Here is a 21,736-nt window from a genome sequence, read left to right on the forward strand (position 1 = left end):
CACAGCCCTCACACAAATCGAATGAGATTTGTATGGCGCATATATATCTGGTGCTTCCTTGTACCAATATTTATGTGTTTAAATAAATAAATAATAATATCACATATCCCTGAAATTAGTTTGACTCGAAGTCAAGCACAAGAATCGGTACCTGGTCAATGGTTTAAATAAAATTTCCATCTGTTAAAGTGTGTAGATCTATGCAGTCGATTGTAGCTTTATCCAACTATAATGGACAATGTAATTTCACAAGTACACAACTAAAGTTCATGAAGAGAAATAATATGAAATAGTGAAATGAGATTAATTGCAGATTCATATCGCGTTAGTCGATAACAGTCTCATTGGTTTCATGACAAACAACAGTTTGTTACACGTTTTTTCATGTTTATTTGTTGCATATATCTCAATACTTATACTTAGTTTCCCTTTTATTAATCCACAATAATTTTTTTGTCTAGAGGGCGTAATCGAACCAACTACATTTTGAATGATCTAATAAGTATCTCAAATCAGTTTGACAAATACAAATGTGTGTGTATATTGACTGCAATGACAGTTTATTATAATCGAACAGTGAACTCATAAAAGAAATCAAGTAATTACAATTTTTCTGTTTAAAATTCCATTTATTTCCACAGAATACTAGATACTAGGAAATAGCTTTATTATACAAACAATGTCTTGTCGACCTCAACTAATTGGCAGATCTCCTTTGGGACAGTTGAAGTCCTATGGATTATTAACATCGTTAGTATTATTGTTGTGTTTTACTTTTCAAAATATATCCGCTTAATATGTTGCCAATAATGATAGTTATTATTATTATCATGGGTTTTTATTAGTACTGCATCTCTTTTTCAATGTTCTGTTTCTTTTCCATACTTTAGGGGATGTAAATATCATTCATGTCAAGGAAAATTAACCATTCCAAATGTTTGTCAAGATTTGGTATGTCAATTAAAATTGACAGTCATAGTCTGTATGTTTCAGAAAAGTTCGTAATATCCTATATTCCTTTTTGTTAACCAGATAAAACCTAATAAAGAATATCAACTAATCCTTCCTACTATTTCTTTGTTTTTCTTTACTTTGTTATGTGCCTTTTTAAGTAGTCTATTCTTATACACTTCATATTGAGTAATTTTAAAGATTAATTATATTAGGTAAATTTTTTTAAAAGCTTTAATCTACTTTTGCCATATCCATATATTCGTTCATGTTATCTTACGATTTATTATTTGTATGCTTCTATGTCTATCACCTAACTATCGACGTATACTTTTGCTTATTATTAGTAGTTATGTAGTCATTTTTCATTGTTATCATTGACTGATAAATTGCCTTGATTGATCTTGTATTTTCAATGGATATACATAGGTATTACTGTATCTTAGAGTAAAACTTTCTGAAAATCTAATTGAAAAGAATATTTTTATTCCCCACTAGTCACAGTTCATTAAAATTCGGAAATCATATCTCAAGTTCAATCATCAGTAAGCACATGATTGAAGTTGATAATATAAACCATTAAATCCCAACTCACTATTCTGGAGGTGGGGTCGTTGATGCCCGTTGATAAGGTGTCCCATATTTAGATGAGATAGCTGTCCAGTGGTTTCTGGTTTCCAGTAGTTGTCTAACTGAGGTCAGACCTTGATGTGAATCGTGAAATTCAACCATCTCCATAAACCACCTTCAATGGTAATAATTATGTGGTCACCATTGACTTATTTTGGAATGTAATTCCTGGAGTTTCAGTCGGATACTATGACCAGTGGAGTGTACTTATGTCAGGTGTGGGGCAGTTATTCACTAAAACAATTTTATCCACCTATATGTGCTGTTCGAATTTATTTCCACTTTCGTTTTTTCTCGAATTAGGAATTCTCAACTGAGGATCTTGTGGATGAAGGAGAAATTGGTCGAGGGGCATATGGATTTGTTAATCGTATGATGCATAGACCTACGAAAACAGTTATGGCAGTTAAGGTACATATATATAACTGATAAATTCTCTTTTCCATTTTTTCATGAATATTAATTCTTGCATCGGTCCAAGTTGCCAATGCATATATGTGCCTGGTCCTACGTTGTAGCTGACTGGCTGACTGAATTCTTGCACTTAACACAAAGATATACAGCCTGTTACAAAATTATATGATCTGAAGCATTCCCATGATCTCTAAGGATAATTATAATCATATGTGCCATCCATCTCTTTTAGATCGTGAAATATTCGTTCGACATATATATTTATGAAATCAGGATTTCAGTCTCCTGCAGATTAGTAGTTATCGATCAGTGGTCGGGTGTTTGTAAAACGCTCAGTTTCAAGAGTCGCTCAACCCACTTTGATTTCGACTGTCGGTTAGTATCGTCAGCCCTCAAATGAGAAACATTTAACTAAAAACATAGTAGATAAACCTGTCAGTCGAAAGTGATGTGCGACATGAAGCTGAAGAATATCATTTCAAATTAATATGCTTCATATGAAATTGGGAAAAAATTGACACGATAAGAAACGAAGAGGGTAAAAATGTTAGTACCAAGGACGATCCAAACCAAATATCGAAAATTAAAATCGAAGAATAGGAATAAAAGATGTGGAGTCATAATAATGTTCAATATTTAATGGAAAGATATTGGTTGGGTTCTATTAAACAATTGAAATCACGAGCCAAATAGTAAGCTATGTTTTGTCCAAAGAAAAGAAAAGAAAGTATGAATTTAATCCAATTCGATTTCATTGTAGAACAGTCACTCTTCTTTATTTGTTCTTTGTCTATTCTAGTAAGAAAACATGTATTATGTAGTGACAATAAAAATCTTATTGTTTAAAAAATATTTCAGTGCATTCGTTGAAATCTCTCTTATGCGACCCATCTACTCATTACTTGGTATTTTTCGGATACCTTACTTCACTCGACTAGTCCCCACATAAGGACGCATTTGAACAGGAATGTAATTATATTCCAAATAAGCAAGGTTGAGTGGGATTAAGAATTACAATGAGAAAAACGTCAATATATTTATAATTTTATACGAGAAGTTTCTAGTCCTCTCTAATTATCTGCTAGCGCTGATTGGCTAAAAAAATGGTCAGTCAGCGCGCTTCAACACAGTCCTGCATAGAACATGGATTAATCCAATCTGTATTCCTTTAATACCTCTCCTTTGAGTAGATTTGTTGGGTCTGGTGTTAGGGTCCACCTGCAACCATGTGTCTCGTGTGTACTTTCGATCTGTCCACGTTTTGAGCAATAAATAAGTAGTATCACTCTTTGCTTCCACAGAAACTGACCTGTCTTTTGCAGGGGTTTTGATTTCGGAAGTGTTCCGCAGAATACGAGCAGGTATTCTATGTCGGTTCTCATTGATGGCGGTCGAAGTTGCTTTCAGTGGGTTAGCATAATGTGCCCAAACGTCTGATCCATCTGATACCTCAAAAACCTACATTTCCTTCCCTTTGCATGACTTGGCCAGCTATCCGTGTAGGAATTTTGCCACTATAGCCACTATAGTTTTTTTGACCCATAGTAAGCAATCATCTTCTTGGCCCATGATGTCAATTGAAGTGCTTCTTCATCGATCTGTTTCGTTGAGGCTCAAGGTCTGGAATAAGACAAATAGCATCTGAATATGTATGTTTTCCTACCAAGCAATGCTTCAGCTGTAGAGACTCCGTCAATCAATTGAGGATTTGGGGTAGGACGGTAAATGATCAGGAACTCCCGTGAAGTCTTTCCGGTGGTTTTCTTCCCTTTTGATATCTGCAGAGCGTTTTTAAATGTGCCAACAAACCATTCTACTTGACTATTGGGTTGGGGATGGGATGAAAGCGTTTGAAAATGATTGATTCCGTCCTGCTGAAAAAAATCCTGAGATTGAAGCAGATATTCTGCGTCGGTAAAACTGCTGAAGCTCTGTGTAGCAGATTTTCGAGGACCACCCTTCTATGTGGAAATTTTTAATTTCTTGTAGGATCGGGTCTCAGGGAGATTCTTCTCTTACTTCATCTGATGACACTGGTAAATGAGCTTTCACCATAGTGTAGTGAACAACGTCAACCTGAAAAGACAGGAGCAAATTTTTTCCTTCCACCAGTTTTTGTTTGAGATATCGGAATTTCTAATGGTGTACACAGCGCATTACAGACACGGTTGATTAGTTCATCCAATATTCGAAATTTTTCTAACATATCTAGACCAAGAAGGCCACGGTTTGGTCAGTCTGTTAGAGAATATATTCTTTTAGAATTAATTTGGCTGAAAGGAAATCCACACTGTTGTTCACCATCAGGTTTCAACACATCCCCTGATTAATTTCTACCTGTCTTAGGTGGTTTCATTGGCAGTCTCCCAAAAAGTTCATCCGTTCCTCTAGACACTAGCGTCATACCCGATGCCGTGTCATTTTGAAGATACTTTGAGGTGCCGTTAGTTAGGATAGTAACACACTTCCTCCAAATGTCATAGTCTGTTCTAAAAGCTGCTACTAGGGGAAGTGATTAGGACTCGGCTGACTTCACCATGTGTCGAGAAAGTTTATATTTCTTTTCAGTTTGGGGCATACTATTCATTGGACAGTAACTTTTTTTATGTCCGCCTCTGCTGCGCATCTGACACTTATGCTTCTTAAATAGACAGAATCGTGTATAATTTCAACCACCATATAACCATCAGGCAGTCATTGGTTTGTTATGAGTTGTTTCTAATGTTTTGGGGTTCTGAGGTTTTGACGTAGTAATAACATTGACACTACTCAGGTTAAATTCGGACTTACCTATTCAATTAAGTCATTGTCGTGACTAAGGTTCTTCGGCTCTTTAGACTCATCTGTCAGTGTTCTGAGTGTGAGTTTTGAACATTGGCTTAGTCGAGTCAAAAATCTAGTCGTAATCTGAGCATTTTGTGGTGACAGGAAAGCTTTGATAGATATTAGGTATTTAAATTGGTCTCCCATCAATGAGCGCAACTTGGACTGTTCACATTCGCTGCTGACGACATTTGCTAAAACACTATAATCATCGTCTCCACGTCTCATCAAATTTAGAAACTAATATCTAATACTAAACAATGAAGACGACTCACCAAATATCTGCGACAGTTTAGTTACCATTTCTCCGAAACTGAGCTCTCGTGGTAGCCTCGACAGTAATTGGTCAACGCAGCATGTATGTTCACTTCTCTCCGAATTCCTTATCAACAATTTGGTCTTCCACAAGTCATCTTGTTTGCAGAATTCTTTTCTACGTAACTGCTATTATGAATTTGGTGTTAATCTTGCTGTGTTAATGAGGTGTGATAACTTGGACCGATGCATATATGTGCCTGATCCTACGTTATAGCTGACTGACTTTATCTTCCTAATCGTCAAATCATTTGAAGAAGGTACTCTCACTTTCAGGGTTATAGTTGGATTCTGAAATACTGCTGGCAACTGTATCACAAGAAGTAGTTGACATAGCATATAAACTCAAGCAGTGGATATGTGTCAAAGTTTATAACAACCGGGTTTGTGAATAAAGTTGTACTTGCTGCTGTTATACAGTTCAGTTGAGCTAGTCATCTGATATTTGCATCTTCAATATGTTTCCTTTTTTCCCTGTCGTCATAGTTATATATTATGTTATCCTATCCAGCTACTTTTATTGCTTAGTATTCTTCAGACACTTCGTTTCACTTGGCTAGTTCTCGAGTTTTCATTCATGTAAAAGTTTATCATTACAAAAATATTGTTTTTGTTGTTGTTTTCTTCTACAGCGAATACGTTCAACATTAAATGAACGTGAACAAAGAAATACATTAAAAGATTTAGATGTTGTTATGAATTCAGCAAATTGTCCAAATATTGTTTTATTTTATGGTGCAATATTTACAGAAGGTGATTGTTGGATATGCATGGAAATGATGTCTACTTCATTAGATAAATTTTATAAATTTGTTTATAATTATTTACAATCAAGAATACCTGAAAGTGTTATTGGGAAAATTACTACAGCTGTAAGTTTTATGCGTATATATATAAGTATCTGATTGCTTTATTTATTTATTTATTTAAACACATAAATATTGGTACAAAGAGGCACCATATATATATGCACCACACAAATCAAATGAGATTTGTGTGAGGACTGTGATACTGCCCAGGTGCCCAAACCGAAACAGGTGGTTTTCTTAGGGGACCACACCCCGAGCCTTTGACCTAAAGGTCTGATTCACAAGGCAGTGAAGCATTGTGAGGAAATACAGTCCCATGGTAGCCAGTGAACAACGATTGATCCATACGGCATTTGTTCCATCAGGATACTGGAGACCATGTGCACCATTGCTTTCGAATCAGGGTTTTCCAACTCCCCTAGGTGGACTCACCGTGTCCACCAACCCGGTTAAAGCGCCGGACATTCTCTTTTCGTCCTCTCAATTTCGTAAACAACAGTAATGCTGTGAGAAGGCAGTGAGTAGGATTTTTTGGCAGAGGCTATATGTGAGAGCATTTGGAGAGGGAGAGCGGACCCTCCCTACTTTCGGCCGTACCAGGGCATTTGGGGGCATCTGATTGCTTACCCTTTCCCCTCAATGTTGTTTAACCGTAACCTATGGTATTTAATATGCTTTATTAATTATAAAAGTAAGTTGTTTAATCTTGTTTTCTTCTTGGAAGTAAACACAAATCGTTTGTTACAAATCATAATAGTATTCATGTTAAATCTTTGCCTATTGAAATGTTCCGTGTTATGATAAACATAATGTGTTTTGCTCAATCACTACCATGTGTTTGGTCACAACAGTAAATAATCTTCAGTACAAAATATTCAATATTGCATTTTGTATCAATTCAACTTGTGAATATATGTAATTAGATTAGTACTATTCGTTCTTTTTATGTTAGGTATAATTGTTATGCAATCTAATTGAATAACTTAATAACTCATAATGACTAACAATCGAATTCATACTGGTTCTGGAAACCATATGTATATACTTCCTTTAGTTTCTTGATAGTGATTGAGTGAAAAAATGATTGACAGTTTTATGAAAGACATTGAATTTCGCTTCGAAAATTACCTATTGCAATTATGATTTGTCAAACTTTAGTTTATATATGTTTATAAATTCCCTGGTACGGCCGAGAGTGGGGAGAGTCCACTCTCCCTCTCCAAATGCTCTCACATGGACGTGCGTATATAGCCTCTGCCAGGGAAGTCCTACTCATTGCCTTCTCGTGGCGGGAGTGTTGTTTATTCAATGGAAAGGACGAAAAGCGAATGTCCGGTGCTTTAACCGGTTTGGTGGACACGGAAAGTACACCTAGATGAGTTGGAAAACCCTGATTTCAAACCAATGGTGCACATGGTCTCCAGTATCCTGATGGAACAAATGGCGTATGAACCAATTATTGGTCACCGGCTATAATGGGACTACATCTTCTAACCTTGCTCCACTGCCTTGTGGATCAGAGCTTTAGGTCAAAGGCTCGGGGTGTGGTCCCCTAAGAAAACCACCTGCTTCAGTTTGATCGCCTGGACAGTATCACAGCCCTCACACAAATCAAATGAGATTTGTGAGGCGCATATATATCTGGTGCTTCCTTGTACCAATATTCATGTGTTTAAATAATAAATAAATATGTGGTTTAAGATTCTCAACACAGTAACTAAAAATATTCATTACCATCTAATTTTCTGATTTAAATTTTAGGAGATAAAAAAATTTCTTAATAACCTAGTTTATAAGGATTTACTTGAAACTTTGATTCTTTACTTACTAATACGTAATTATAATAAATTTCGTTAGTTGATTACAGATAGTCGATAGTAAACTTGATCTAGGCTTTGTACTAGTTGACATCTGTCAGAGAAACGTGTTTACAATCTTGAGGGGACTGATTTTCTTTATGGTATTCGTGCTCACATTACCTTAGCTTCACAGTCGGAAACGTTCCCACTGAGTTGACGAGTACCAACTGGCACAGAATCTGAATCAGTCAGGGTTTTCTCCTTGACTACTCCCAACCACTTGACATCAAAACATAGCGCGCACGATGTCGAGTCACTTAAACTAGTATAACCACATTACGATTTGATTGGTAGGATTGGACAAGCATGATATCGGTCGCTGCAACTTCGTTGTCAATCGGTTATTTAATAAATCAGTTTTGACACTGCTTATTTTATTTATGTTTTAAAAAGATTAAGTAATTTTCAAAGGATTGTAGTTTTAATACATCGAGCTGATTGTCAGTCTTAATTTCATTAGCACTTTAAATGATCTGCGAATTCTGCATCTCCCAGTCACTAACCTATCAACTGACTTCTGATCATGTTTACTTTTGTGTTAGATATCTTGTTTATTACTATGTTATCTTATTATTCAAAAGATCTATATACTGACCATTATCCTTTTGTATATATTTTCTCAGTTCAACTGAGGAGACTTAGGTCAATATTTTGGTACTTCAGGAAAGTATCAGTACGCTACATCGTATCATAACATTCCGTTTATCGATTGGGTGTCTATTTGTTCCCTTTAAAATTCTTCAAATTGTACATTATTCATTCAATTATATCGCATAACAGTTTTATAATACACAAAAAATGAAGTAATGTATTATCTGTTTCGTCACTCAGATAATTGAGTATCAGTCAGTCAGTCACAACGTAGAACTTCGTACGTACGTACATCAGCTCGAGTTGCCACAGAGATACAGTTGTCGATTCAAATCCCATAGTGGTAGAAGTTGTAAGAGTATAAGCATTATGTGAAAGATTAGGGTTTGAAGATGTTATTGAAGGAGTATAATACAGTGAAAAAAATTTGGAAAGAGAAAACGATAAAGACATAAAGAATTCAGAAGATTAGAATTTGGGATAACACAAAGAGTGGATGCACCTTCGCCATTGCAAACGATTTTGAGCCATGTCATTCAAGGTCTCTAACCATCGATTGCTATCATCCCAACTAGGTAGTCTGCACCTACCAACATGGCTCAATCCACTTGTCAGTGACTTCATGGATTTGTTCCACGTTTTGGTCTGGCCGCCCTTAGTTTTCTTCCATACTTACTCCTACACCATAAAACATTGCACGTCGGGGCATTCGGTGGTTGAGCATACGTAACACGTGTCCCAGCCATCTCAACTGATGAAGTTTCACTACTTCATCAATCGATTTGCTATCCTTACCTAGTACCCGTTTCCTAAAAACTGCATTACTTACTCGGTGGTTCCACAATATACGAGTAATGCTTCAAAGACACCTATGATCGAATACTAATAGCCTACAAATATCCTCTACTCTTACCAGCCGCCCCTAGCTTTCTTCCAACCTACTCCTACATCATAAAACATTGAGTATCATCATACTTTTATCATATCATACTCTCGAAATAATACAAATAATTGATTAGATTTATTTTATAAGATTTGAACTATTCTTGTTTTCAATTTTTCACACTTTTCTGATAAAAACAATGTATCCATTACTGTAAGATTAAGAATGGTTAGTATAATTATGTAACGGTTGAAATGTACGTTCTACCATATTTTCAAGCTTAGGTTAAACAGAAATCCAATCGTTACTCAAAAAATTCACTAACTGTCGATATAAGTAATTTCATTATGATTATTAGCCGTATACTTAGCTAAAGATCAAAAAAGTTGTCGGTGTTTTTGTTTTTTTCATAAGCCAAATTGTCTTATTCATGTGATGTTCTATATTATTAAGTCTCAAAATATTCCAGATAAGTAACTATAAAGTTGAGATAAAGGTATTTTTCTAGTATGTATTACTCAAATATCATAACTGATAATTTACTTTGGCATTTACTTAAACAGTTACTTTATACTGTTGATGGGTCATTTGTAATGGAAAATGCCAATTATGGTATAACGTATGTATATTATTGATTATTTGAGAGAGAGAAAAAGGTGCATATTTGGGGATGAATTTTTACTGCATCAAAGAACTCTTTACTGAATCAATTTTTTTTTGTTTTCATACTTCAATGTGTATTCGCCATAGCAACTATGTCATGGGATCTCGCGAGGTGGGATCGTGGATGCGCACTGCCACTGAGGAGTCCCATAATAGGACGAAACGGCCATTCAGTGCTTCCATGGTGGTCTCATGATCTCAACTCTATAAAATTACTAAAATCTCTACAAAACCCCTTCTCAAATATATCTATGTTGATCTTAATACGATAGAGTGAATTGATATGATAACAATAACCCAAATAGAGTGTACTTGACAATAAGAATCGATAGGAACTATGATTCCTATAATGGTTCCGTCCTCTGAGTAGCCTGTGTTCCATCAAGCAAGACATAGGAATATAAAAAGATAATGATTAACATATTATACTCCGAAAGAACTCGTATTTCTAAAAAAGTGTTTCAACCAATAGAATAAATTATCTAATCAGATTATTCAAATCAACTGGGTGTTTGTTCATCAAGATCTGCCAGTAGAAAACCTCTTTACTCTATTGACTAATCACTAAAATTGTTAACTTCTTACTTAACAACATAGAAATTCAAAACATTGAAAATGAAGCAATTTTTACATATAAGTAAAATAATGATTATGTGTGTGTGTTTGAGTGATTAAGCGTTTATTAAGATATGCGAAGGTCATACGTTCAATTCCTGATAAGGTTGCAGATACTTACTTCTGAGGAGTCCCATAGTAGAACTAAATGAGACTATCCAGCGTGCACATGGTCTCCAGTATCTTAAGGGAACAAATGGCGTATGAACCAATCGTTCGTCAACGGCTACCGTGGGACTGCATCTCCTCACAATGCTCCACTGCCTTGTGGATCAGAGCTTTAGGTCAAAGGCTCGGGGTGTGGTCCCCTAAGAAAACCACCTGCTTCAGTTTGATCGCCTGGACAATATCACAGCCCTCACACAAATCAAATGAGATTTGTGAGGCGCATATATATCTGGTGCTTCCTTGTACCAATATTTATGTGTTTAAATAATAAAATGTTATTATTATTATCTTATTTAGTTTTTCTTACTAATTTTGTTTTCTTTTCCACATATAAAAAGACTGTTTCAGCTCTCGATTACTTGAAAACTGCTCTTAAAGTCATACACCGAGGTAAGTAAGCATGATAGTAGTAGTAGTAGTAATAATGGTGATATGAGTAATAGTTAATGTTGTGTAAAAAATTTCAAAGGGGATTGATATACACATTACTTTTTCTGTTTACACTATCTTAATAAGACAAAAGTTTTGTAGAGTTACTTATTTACGCCTGTTACCCCTCGTCGAGGAGCATAGGCCGCTCACCAGCATTCTCCATCCAAACCTGTCCTGGGTAATCCTTTCCAGTTAACATTCATCCTTTTCATATCTGCTTCTATTTCCCGGCGTAATGTGTTCTTTGGCCTTCCTCTTTTCCGCTTCCCTTCCGGATTCCATGTTAGGGATTGCCTTGTAATGCACATTGGTGATTTCCTTAATGTATGTCCTATCCACTTCCAACGTCTTTTCCTAATTTCCTCTTCAGCTGGAAGCTGGTTTGTCCTCTTCCATAAAACGCTATTGCTGATAGTATCCGGCCAGTGAATGTTGAGTATTTTGCGTAAACAACTGTTTATAAATACTTGTACCTTCTTGACGATGGATGTAGTAGTTCTCCACATTTGAGCTCCGTACAGTAGGACTGACTGTGTTGACGTTCGTATTGAAGATTCTCACTTTGAAGTTAGTTGACAGTTGTTTTGAGTTCCATATGTTCTTCAATTGTAGAAATGCTTCCCTTGCTTTGCCAATCCTCGCCTTTACATCTGCATCAGATCCTCCTTGTTTATCAATGATGCTTCCCAGGTACGTGAAGTTTTCCACCTCTTCCATGGTTTCGCCATCAAGTGTGATTGGGTTGGTGTTCTCCGTGTTGTATTTGAGAATCTTGCTTCTTCCTTTGTGAATGTGGAGGCCTATTGATGCAGAGGCTGCTGCTACATTTGTTGTTTTCGTCTGTATTTGTTCGTGTATATGAGAGAGGAGGGCTATATCATCTGCGAAGTCCAAATCATCTAATTGGTTCTGAGATGTCCACTGTATTCCGTGCTTCCCCTCAGAAGTCGAAGTCTTCATAATCCAGTCAATCACCAGAAGAAAGAGGAAGGGGGATAGTAGACAACCTTGTCTGACTCCGGTCCTTACTGGAAATGCATCTGTCAGCTGCCTCCATGCACCACTTTGCACTGTAGTCCATCGTATGAGTTCTGGATAATGTTGACAATCTTTTCAGGAACTCCATGGTGTCGAAGAAGTTTCCATAGTGTTTTCCTGTCAAATGACTTCTCATAGTCAATGAAGTTGACGTATAGTGATAAGTTCCACTCAACAGATTGTTCAACGATGATCCGTAGTGTCGCAATCTGAGTATTTTAAGTAATTTTTTATTGGCTGTAATGAAGATTGACAATAATTTAGCTGAATTGCTGAATATATAAGAAAAATTTAAATATTTGCTAAATGATTCACTATTTTATTTTTACCAGTCTATTTTATTAGATCAATCCAAGTAGGTGTTGGAAGATTCTCAGATAGTTTTCTGTATGAACTTTTGTGTTTTTTTTGGTTCCTGTTTTGTCTTTCGATATATGGACCGATGCATATATGTGCCTGGTCCTACGTTGTATCTGACTAACTGACTTTCGATATATGGTTGTTTTCAACTCATTCTTACATCTTAATCATATCTGGTTCAATGAAGTTCATTTCTTAAATAGTACTCGTTATTGTATAGAACACAATGAGATCATTAAAAATCAAGAAGTATTAGATAATCATTTTGAAATTTCTTAGAATTGTTCACTTAAGATCATACATTAGATTGTATCCACAAACTATGTGTAACGTTGGTAGCATAGTACTACTCAGTAATTTAATGGATATTAATTCATTGGTTCACACATCTTCCGTGTATCTTGGCTTTTAAAAGATCTTCAAGTAATTTGAATCTATAAAGAAAATTGTCTGTTTTCAAACTGTTACCACTGTTCGCATCAATAATATATATAAGTTTGATGAACATAATGACTGATTTAAGTATTTTCTTATCATCGGGTCAAAATTTAAACTTTCACTTCTCCTAACAAAGTATAAAGAATTAAATGGTATTATACTTACTTACGGCTGTTACCCCTCGAGGAGGAGCATAGGCCGCCTACCTGAATTCTCTTCCGAACTATGTCCTGGGCAATTGTTTCCAGTCTATAAGCACATTATTATAAGATTGTATGATATTCCACTATTTAATTGGTTTTTTTTAATGTAGAAGATTTATGGAGATCGTTGAATTTTCTGTAGTTTACATCTACAGACTGAATATACCTAAAGAGACATAAAAAATGAACAAGCACATGACAGATGTTTTATCTCAGTATGGAAATATTCAGTGGCATGTATCCAAAACTTTATCAGGTATCGAACCCAAGGACAGAGTCTAACCTTCAGACTACTAAGTACGTATACCATGGCTTACATTCCCGACTTCAGTCATGTGCTCACTATTGACTAACATATCGGGGTAATTCCTGAAAATTAGGCATTTACCTACCTATCATATAAGATGATGATCGCGCAATAACACAAACATATTTAAGTTAGATATTTAAATTATCGGATACCAGCTGAGTGACCTGATGGTTAGTCACTCGTCACGGTGCCCAAAGTCCAGTATCCTATCCATGGTGGCAGGGTCCTTTATACGTGGTACTGAGGAGCCAGATACTAGGACAAAATATCTGTCTATTACTCCCTAGTTTTCTATTTTTACCTAGCTACAGTAGGTCCGTGATGTAAATCACAAAAAAATAATATTGTATTTTGTACATTGTTTGTTGACCACATAGATGTAAAACCATCAAATATTCTAATCGATTGTGACGGTAATGTGAAATTATGTGACTTTGGTATATCTGGTCAGTTGGTCGATAGTATTGCTCGATCACGTGATGCTGGTTGTAAACCGTATATGGCGGTAAGCCTTAATTAACTCCCTTGTTTTTTTTTGTAACTTTCTCAAATTTCCTACTCATTAGTTTATATATTAATTCAAATTAACGATTGATGTGAAATTAAATAGATTATAACTTTAGTTACTGTTGTATCGTGTGCATGTTCTCTTTACGGGATAATAGGATTTGAACCAATTATAGGGCACGTCTCTGAAACAGACAGGACTGAACTAGTGGATTGATCATGTATGACTACTACTGCTTCGTTTAAGTTATTGTTTGTCATGGATTCATTGAGGCTTTCACCGGCATATTCATTCATTCTGCAATCGATTTCCAGTTCTGTGAGCAATTTAGAAATTAGTTCGTTAACTTCCGTCAGTTACATACAGCTGACGGAAACCAGGAAGGACTGAAAACTTGTTATGTCCTATTGCTCAACTCTTTATCAGTAGGTATCTACGACTATAACCAAGGATTGAATCATGAACTATTAGGTCTTATGATAAACGCTAAACTTTTAAGTCACTAAGTTGAAATCAAATGTTATACATTACTAATTTCAATCACATCTCCATTTCTTATTTTGATTAAATAAAATATATAAGTTTTAAGCAAAAATTGTTAATATTTAACTCATTCAGTCAGTCAGTCATCCACAACGTAAGACCAGGCACATATATGCATCGGTTCAAGTTGCCATACCTCGTTAGTACAACTAGATGAACACCGAATTCATAGAAGTAGTTAATTTAATGGTGGTAATATATAAAAGAAAGGTTGTATATAAGGATATAGTACAGGAAGAAAGACAGATATGAAGCAATTTGAATCTCAAGGTTTAAGGGGGGAAGATAAAGAGTGTATTCACCTATGCCATTGTGATCGATTCTGAGATTGAACTCATTAATTTATTCTAAAAAATAATACCGAGACAATGAAAGTGTTTCGAGATGGTGGAGAAGATTTGTAGCTGAGGTGGATGATTTTGATGGAGTGTTGTTCGCAGCGTGGGAGCGATGACTACTACTTTTTTTTTTTTCTTCTTTTTTTTTCCTTCTGTTTTTTTTTTTTTTTTATTTTTTTTTTTTTTTTTTTTTTTTTTTTTTTTTTTTTTTTCTTTTCTGCTTTAGGTGTTTTTTTTTTTTTTTTTTTTTTTTTTTTTTTTTTCTTTTTTTTTTTTTTTTTTTTTTGTTGAGAGGGTGCCCCCTTTAACGGGGATTCTTGGGGTGCCGCCTACTTTTTAGTTTATAAGAAATTAATTGGGCCGGATCCAAAAAGGGTTTAAGCAAACCCTTCCCATAGTTCCATGTTTTTTCGCTTGAAATTTTTCGGGAGAAACATCTATCAAACCCCTCCTCAAGTGAGCCATTTGGCTTATAGAGGTTATTAAAACGGGGTTTCTGGATCTCGCTTAAGAACGTGTCCAGCTTCTTGTATATTACGGAGTTGTAAACCGCGGTCTAGTCTTTTTAGGGTCTAACTCCTGACAGCATTTTTCCGGTTAAGTTACAATATGATGGCTAGTCTCAAAGACTCGTCTCTAAGTACACTGTCTGTAGTTATAAGTGATGTGAGGGGGTCAATAGTAAACCTTTCATCCATTTTCCAATACATTTTTCACTTTTAGATAGATCCTACATATAATTTTCAGATACTCACCATTTTCACTATAATTATCAATCTCCCCACTTTATATTAACATTTTCAAACATTAACATTTTTTTCAAAATAAAAAAAACTTAAAATAGTAAACAGGGATAAAAAAACAAAATGACGAGGAAAACATACCACCGCACCAAACTATCCAGATCAGAGAACAAAACTCCATCAAAAACAATTAAAGTGTTTATATGCATGTGTATGAGTAACTTTGTCGTTTACAATACAATTAGTTTTATCGTTATTATCTAATATCTAGGGTTGTGTACTAAGATAGGTATAAACGGTTGTCTTGCCAGGGTTTGAATTTTGCTTCGAGAAAGTCTTATTTGACTAACACCAACTACTAATAAATTACACAGAGAGAGAGAGAGAGCGCTGAACGGAAACATACGTTCGCCACTGTTTAGTCACTATGTACTTTATGTTATCTTACCGATGGAAAAACTTTCAATTTTAAGATGAAAACTGTGGTGAATGTGTTTCGCAACAAATGAAATGCGTTGTGCCTTTGTACTATTAAAAATTGGATTAATTTTGATTTAGTTATTTAATTCTTTGAAGTAGTGGCTTACATTGAGTCACGAAACTACAGGAAATTTAATTTTGCTACTCATTAGGATATTACAAATATATTGATTTATTAATTTGTTATATTAACGGTCAAAAGAAACCTTTGTAGTGACATAAGTTTGATACTAAGTGCCACTTTTCAACAAAACATATCTATCTAAAAACTTTGAGAAACATTCAGTCAGTCAGTCACAACGTAGAACTTCGTACGTACGTACATCAGTTCGAGTTGCCATACCACATTAGCACAGAGATGCATTGGTCGATTCATATCCCATAGTGGTAGAAGTTGTAAGAGTATAAGCATTATGTGAAAGATTAGGGTTTGAAGATGTTATTGAAGGAGTATAATCCAGTGAAATAAATTTGGAAAGAGAAAACGATAAAGAAATGAAGAATTCAGAAGATTAGAATTTGGGATAACACAAAGAGTGGATGCACCTTCGCCATTGCAAACGTTTTTGAGCCATGTCATTCAAGGTCTCTAACCATCGATTGCTATCATCCCAACTAGGTAGTCTGCACCTACCAACATGGCTCAATCCACTTGTCAGTGACTTCATGGATTTGTGCCACGTTTCGGTCTGGCCGCCCCTAACTTTCTTCCAACCTACTCCTACACCATAAAACATTGCACGTCGGGGCATTCGGTGGTTGAGCATACGTAACACGTGTCCCAGCCATCTCAACTGATGAAGTTTCACTACTTCATCAGTCGATTTGCTATCCTTACCTAGTACCCGTTTCCTAACAACTGCATTACTTACCCGGTGATCCCATGATATACGAGCAATTGAGAAACATAAGTGACCCTCCAATAGTTCTGAAAAAATTTCATCACTACTGCCCGCTGTCATAGATGCTACTAATGAGCTATTCAAGATGTTAGTCTTAGTTTTCATGATTTCAGATGCATCTTGCTGATGAATCTTAGTTAATATGAAATTATGGTATTATAGCTTAATTGACTCTTCTGAGCCGTTCAGTTAGGACTTCATAGATAAATTCGTAACACCAGTTTGATAACCCATAGTTTAGTGATTTGAAATTTATCAGTATCCTAGTTGTGTTGTGTATACATTTACTGAGGAGTCTCTAACTGGGACGAAATGACTGTCTATTACTTCCCTTTGGTTTCGTGTATTAGTGGATTCGTAATTAAAGCAGCTCATTCATCTTGACACAACCTTTATCGGGGTATAACATCACTAGCTCTTACATGAAATAAGTATAATACACAAACTACCATTATCTACTTACTAAGTTACTTTGATCATTAAATCGTTGTTTTATGTGATTAGTCTTTTCTTATTCGTGTAATAAAATTTTAATTTTATGCGAATGTATTGTTCTTCATTTTTGTTATTATTATAGCCAGAACGTATTCATCCAGAGTTAAGCGCTAATGGCTATGATATACGCTCAGATGTATGGAGTTTAGGTATTACCTTGATTGAATTATCTACTGGACAATTTCCTTATCCAGCATGGAATTCCGTATTTGAACAACTCACTTGTGTATTACATAATGATCCACCTAGTTTACCGGAATACTTACCAAAATCTATTCAAACTTCATCATCAACTACAACCCTTGTCAATATTGAATATTCCAATCATTCTATAAGTAATAATTCAAATGAATCTTGTTCATCAACAACAGATTTTTCATCTGAATTTCGTGATTTTGTCTCACAGTGCTTAGAGAAAGATGTGAGATGTCGACCGAAATATCAAGCACTTATGGTTTGTTTAACCTTTTCTACTGTATTTTTGGTACTGATTTTTTTCCCACATAATTACACATATTTTTTTTTGATATGTTCCTTAAGCTGAGGTAGTTTATCAAACTCAGTCAGTCAGTTGTTGCTACCTTGACGTGGTGGTCGAGCTTGCCTATTGTGATGAACCAATCGAGCTATACTGGCTAGAACAGTCGTTACTCAAGGTCCGAAGGCGAAGTCGTACTGCTGACTGTACAGAGGTGTGACAGCAGTAAGGTGTTTCCTTCAGACAACCAGCATAACAGCGATGCTGCCTTTCCACAAGGAGGGGTGGGGTTAGAAAAGGTCGACCCTAAAAAATGCACACCTCGCCTTATCCCACGGATTTCCGTCTCTGGCGGTAAGGTCCCAACTAGTACGGAGCTAACATGAAAATTACTCACAAAAAGGTCGTATGTGACCGACCTCAAGCAGTTGTCCCTTGGGCACTGCGGTCACGCTCTTAGGTCATTAAGACCACTTCTAATCCAATTTTCTTTTCAGGTACCTCTAGAAGAACCCTTCCATGGTGTGGGCAACCGGGAAGTGATAACTGTCCTCATACCTCTAACAGCACTCAAGAGTTTATCAAACTAGCTAGCCTATGGTTTCACTTGCAAAGTTCCAAGTCTTGTTGAGCTAAGTTAATCTTTAAAATGTTAAACATTCACTGATTGTTCATAGCAGTACCTTAATTGATGAGAAAGTAATTGTTGATGTGTAGATTAACTGCTTATCACCTTTAAGTGTAAATGGCCATATTAATATAAATTTCTTGTTGAATTTATAATTCATAACCATTCAATGTCTTAAAAGTGTTCCATACATAAAATAATGTCCATTACTATACAATGACTGCATTGATATGGACAATAGTTGTTTTCGTATCAAACAACTTTTGTATGTTTATCACTGTAGATGAAGTTCCATTTAATTTAGTCTGTTACTGTCAAATAAGTTGGTTTGAATCAGAACAGTAAGACTTGTAGGAGGGTTAGTTTTAGTTGCAAAGGCAATATTTCACCGTTTGGTGTTCCCAAGGAAGGTAGATGTAATGATATTTAAGTGTTTTCTACGGATAACCAGAATATTTGGCAAACTCTTTTAATAGATGGAAGGAGGGATTAGAAAAGAGTATTTCGAGAAGAGTACAATCTTTGCTATCCCATAGAAGCTCAATATTGATGCTTATGCAAATAAAATCACTATCGAAAATGTTTCATAATTGACTGGTCTTGAGTTGTGTTCTTATTTATAAGATGATGGCATCAAGTCATCAATACCAGTCTTTCTCAGGTTTCCTAAGAGAAGAATGTTCATAGTGTGTAATTTACACTTCAAGTAGGTTATTTCTTAGATGGTACCAAATGACCCTACTAATATTCACTTAAATTTTCATTTAGAGCATGGTATTAATTTACTTAGTAGTTAAGGTATTCAACTTTAAACTTACTGCTCACATTTAAGTACCAGTTCTCCGACTTCAGTATTGCAATACACGCCATACAATCGAAATAGGACTTAAAACCGACCACTGATTCAACATTTATTTGGTGTATTAGTCGGTTACATTACCCACTTGAAACATCTGAAATCATATCCTTGAGAAGGGATCTTAGTGACTAAAAAGATGTAAAACCTGTAAATCGTTTTCAACTGTCTAGACTTCAGAAACAAAGGTACATAATAACATTAAACTTGCAGGTAGGTTGTCTTAAACAACACCGTTTACCATCGGATTACTGTGTCGTTTATTACTTTATTGTAATAATAAGCCATGCTACTGCTCCCTTATCATTTTGACATATTTATTCTTCAAAGTTTATATCATGAACTAATCTTAGTTGGGCAACCGTTAAAAACCGGGGATCATTTGTTAGTTATTTTGTCCTAGTATATATGGACTCTGACAGAGTTGGATGGAGAATACTGGTGAGCGGCCTATGCTCCTCGACGAGGGGTAACAGGCGTAAGTAAGTGAGTAAGTAATATATGGACTCCCCAGCATCAGCGACCTCACGAGCGACGGAATAGATAACACTTGATCTTGCACCGATCGCTTGACCTACAGGCCACTGAAACGGCATCCAATGGTTTAAATTTCGAATTTCAATCAACTCATAACGTTTCAAAACCATCTTCCTATACTGTTGGTAAGTAATTGCTTCATACCCGATATGGTTAAACTTCACTGGTCACGGTTTCTCATCGGACTTCCATGATTAACCTTTCAAAACTCGTCACCAGTTGGGTATACAACTATTATTTTTATTAAACAATAAAGTATTCTTGTATCTTTTGAAATTTTTTTAATGCCCTATTACTTTGCTGTTTAAATTATCCTCTGTGTATGTTTTCTATTTCTTCCTTCCTTCACATTTTCTCCCCTTCACCCTCATCTATTGTCGTCATCGTCGTCGTCTATACTCTAGCATCATCCATTTTATTTACGCTCACTAACTGAAGTTATTGATGTTGGAAAATATTTTCAATCGATATTAGATAAAGTTCCTCCTCATATAAATATGAATGAATTAAGTCAGACTAACAGTTGATATTTATTTATATGATCTATGATTGTCTATTTGTATCATTCCAGTCATATCGTATTTACTCAAATTATATTTATCTATCTATCTATGTATATTGTATGAAAGAGATTTTACCGCGTAAAGTAAGACCCCTTTTTCGGTTTTAAATTTCGCGCTGTGCAAATTACTTTAGATAAACACTGAAATTAACTTTGTTTCATATTACATTTTCATTGTTGCAAGTGATCTGTGTGTGTATACGTGGATTCATCTGAGTGCTTATACATAGAGTTTATATGTGGAGCGAATCACTCTCTTTATTTCTGGTTGCTTTTTTCATTTTTCCTGGGGGGAACCGGTTTCATTTATTTTTCATTATTACCTTTTTCTTATTGTATAAATTTAGATATATGTTCAGATATTACTTATGAATATATGTGCAATTCTATGATAAGTAGTATAATAGTAGTATTATCATAACTTATTATTCTTATGACTGTTTGATTTTCTGTATACGTACGTGCTTGCGTATCTGAACAATTTCTTGGTTTATTTGGCTGTGATAATCGGGTTTCTGTTAATCTGTCGCTCTTAGAGATACAGGCGCCATCATTATGTAATCCCATTACTGTTATACCAATATTATTATTATTATTATTATTATTATTATTATTAGATGTCATAATCATGACCTTTAATTATCGTGTTTTACAAGTTATATAAATCTTAGGTATTGTATTTGCTGAATGTTTTGTTATGTTATTTGATATGAATGTATGTAAGATCTAGGTGTCAGTCTAGAAGTTTTAATCATTGTAACACTTTGCACAAATTTTCATTCGCCCAGATTAGCATGTCATATGAACACGACGCTATGAAGTTAAAAGAAAAAAAAAGAATAGCAAATTCAACTGCCCCCAAATGCCCTGGTACGGCCGACAGTGGGGAGAGTCCACTCTCCCTCTCCAAATGCTCTCACATGGCCACACGTATATAGCCTCTAACAGGGAAGTCCTACTCACTGCCTTCTCGTGGCACCGATGTTGTTTACGGAATTGAGAGGACGAAAAGCGAATGTCCGGCAGGAGCTTTAACTGGGTTGGTGGACACGGAAACTCCACCTAAGGGAGTTGGAAAACCCTCATTCCAAACCAATAGTGCACATGGGCTCCAGTATCCTGAGGGAACAAATGGCATATGAACCAATCGTTGGTCACCAGCTA

General features: G+C 35.5%; 1 protein-coding gene across 1 annotated transcript; it reads left to right on the forward strand.

Moving 5' to 3' along the window:
- The first annotated feature begins 656 nt into the window (after nt 1-656).
- Smp_086690 (kinase) lies at nt 657-21,395 on the forward strand. The gene is made up of 8 exons (XM_018797829.1): nt 657-750; nt 891-951; nt 1,885-1,992; nt 5,766-6,005; nt 11,060-11,111; nt 13,880-14,007; nt 17,594-17,965; nt 20,415-21,395. Exons 1-8 carry the CDS (start codon nt 680-682, stop codon nt 20,535-20,537), a joined length of 1,155 nt encoding a protein of 384 aa, XP_018652832.1. The 5' UTR covers nt 657-679; the 3' UTR covers nt 20,538-21,395.
- The last annotated feature ends 341 nt before the right edge of the window (nt 21,396-21,736 follow it).

This window comes from Schistosoma mansoni, chromosome 5, assembly GCF_000237925.1.
Source record: "Schistosoma mansoni strain Puerto Rico chromosome 5, complete genome".
NCBI lineage: Eukaryota > Metazoa > Platyhelminthes > Trematoda > Strigeidida > Schistosomatidae > Schistosoma > Schistosoma mansoni.

Bases quoted from the DNA above. Each gene is read 5' to 3' on its own strand.
- Smp_086690 (XM_018797829.1), top strand. From the start codon at position 680: ATGTCTTGTCGACCTCAACTAATTGGCAGATCTCCTTTGGGACAGTTG. The intron at 751-890 runs GTTAGTATTATT...TCCATACTTTAG, and splicing joins TCCTATGGATTATTAACATC to GGGATGTAAATATCATTCAT. The intron at 952-1,884 runs GTATGTCAATTA...TTCTCGAATTAG, and splicing joins CAAATGTTTGTCAAGATTTG to GAATTCTCAACTGAGGATCT.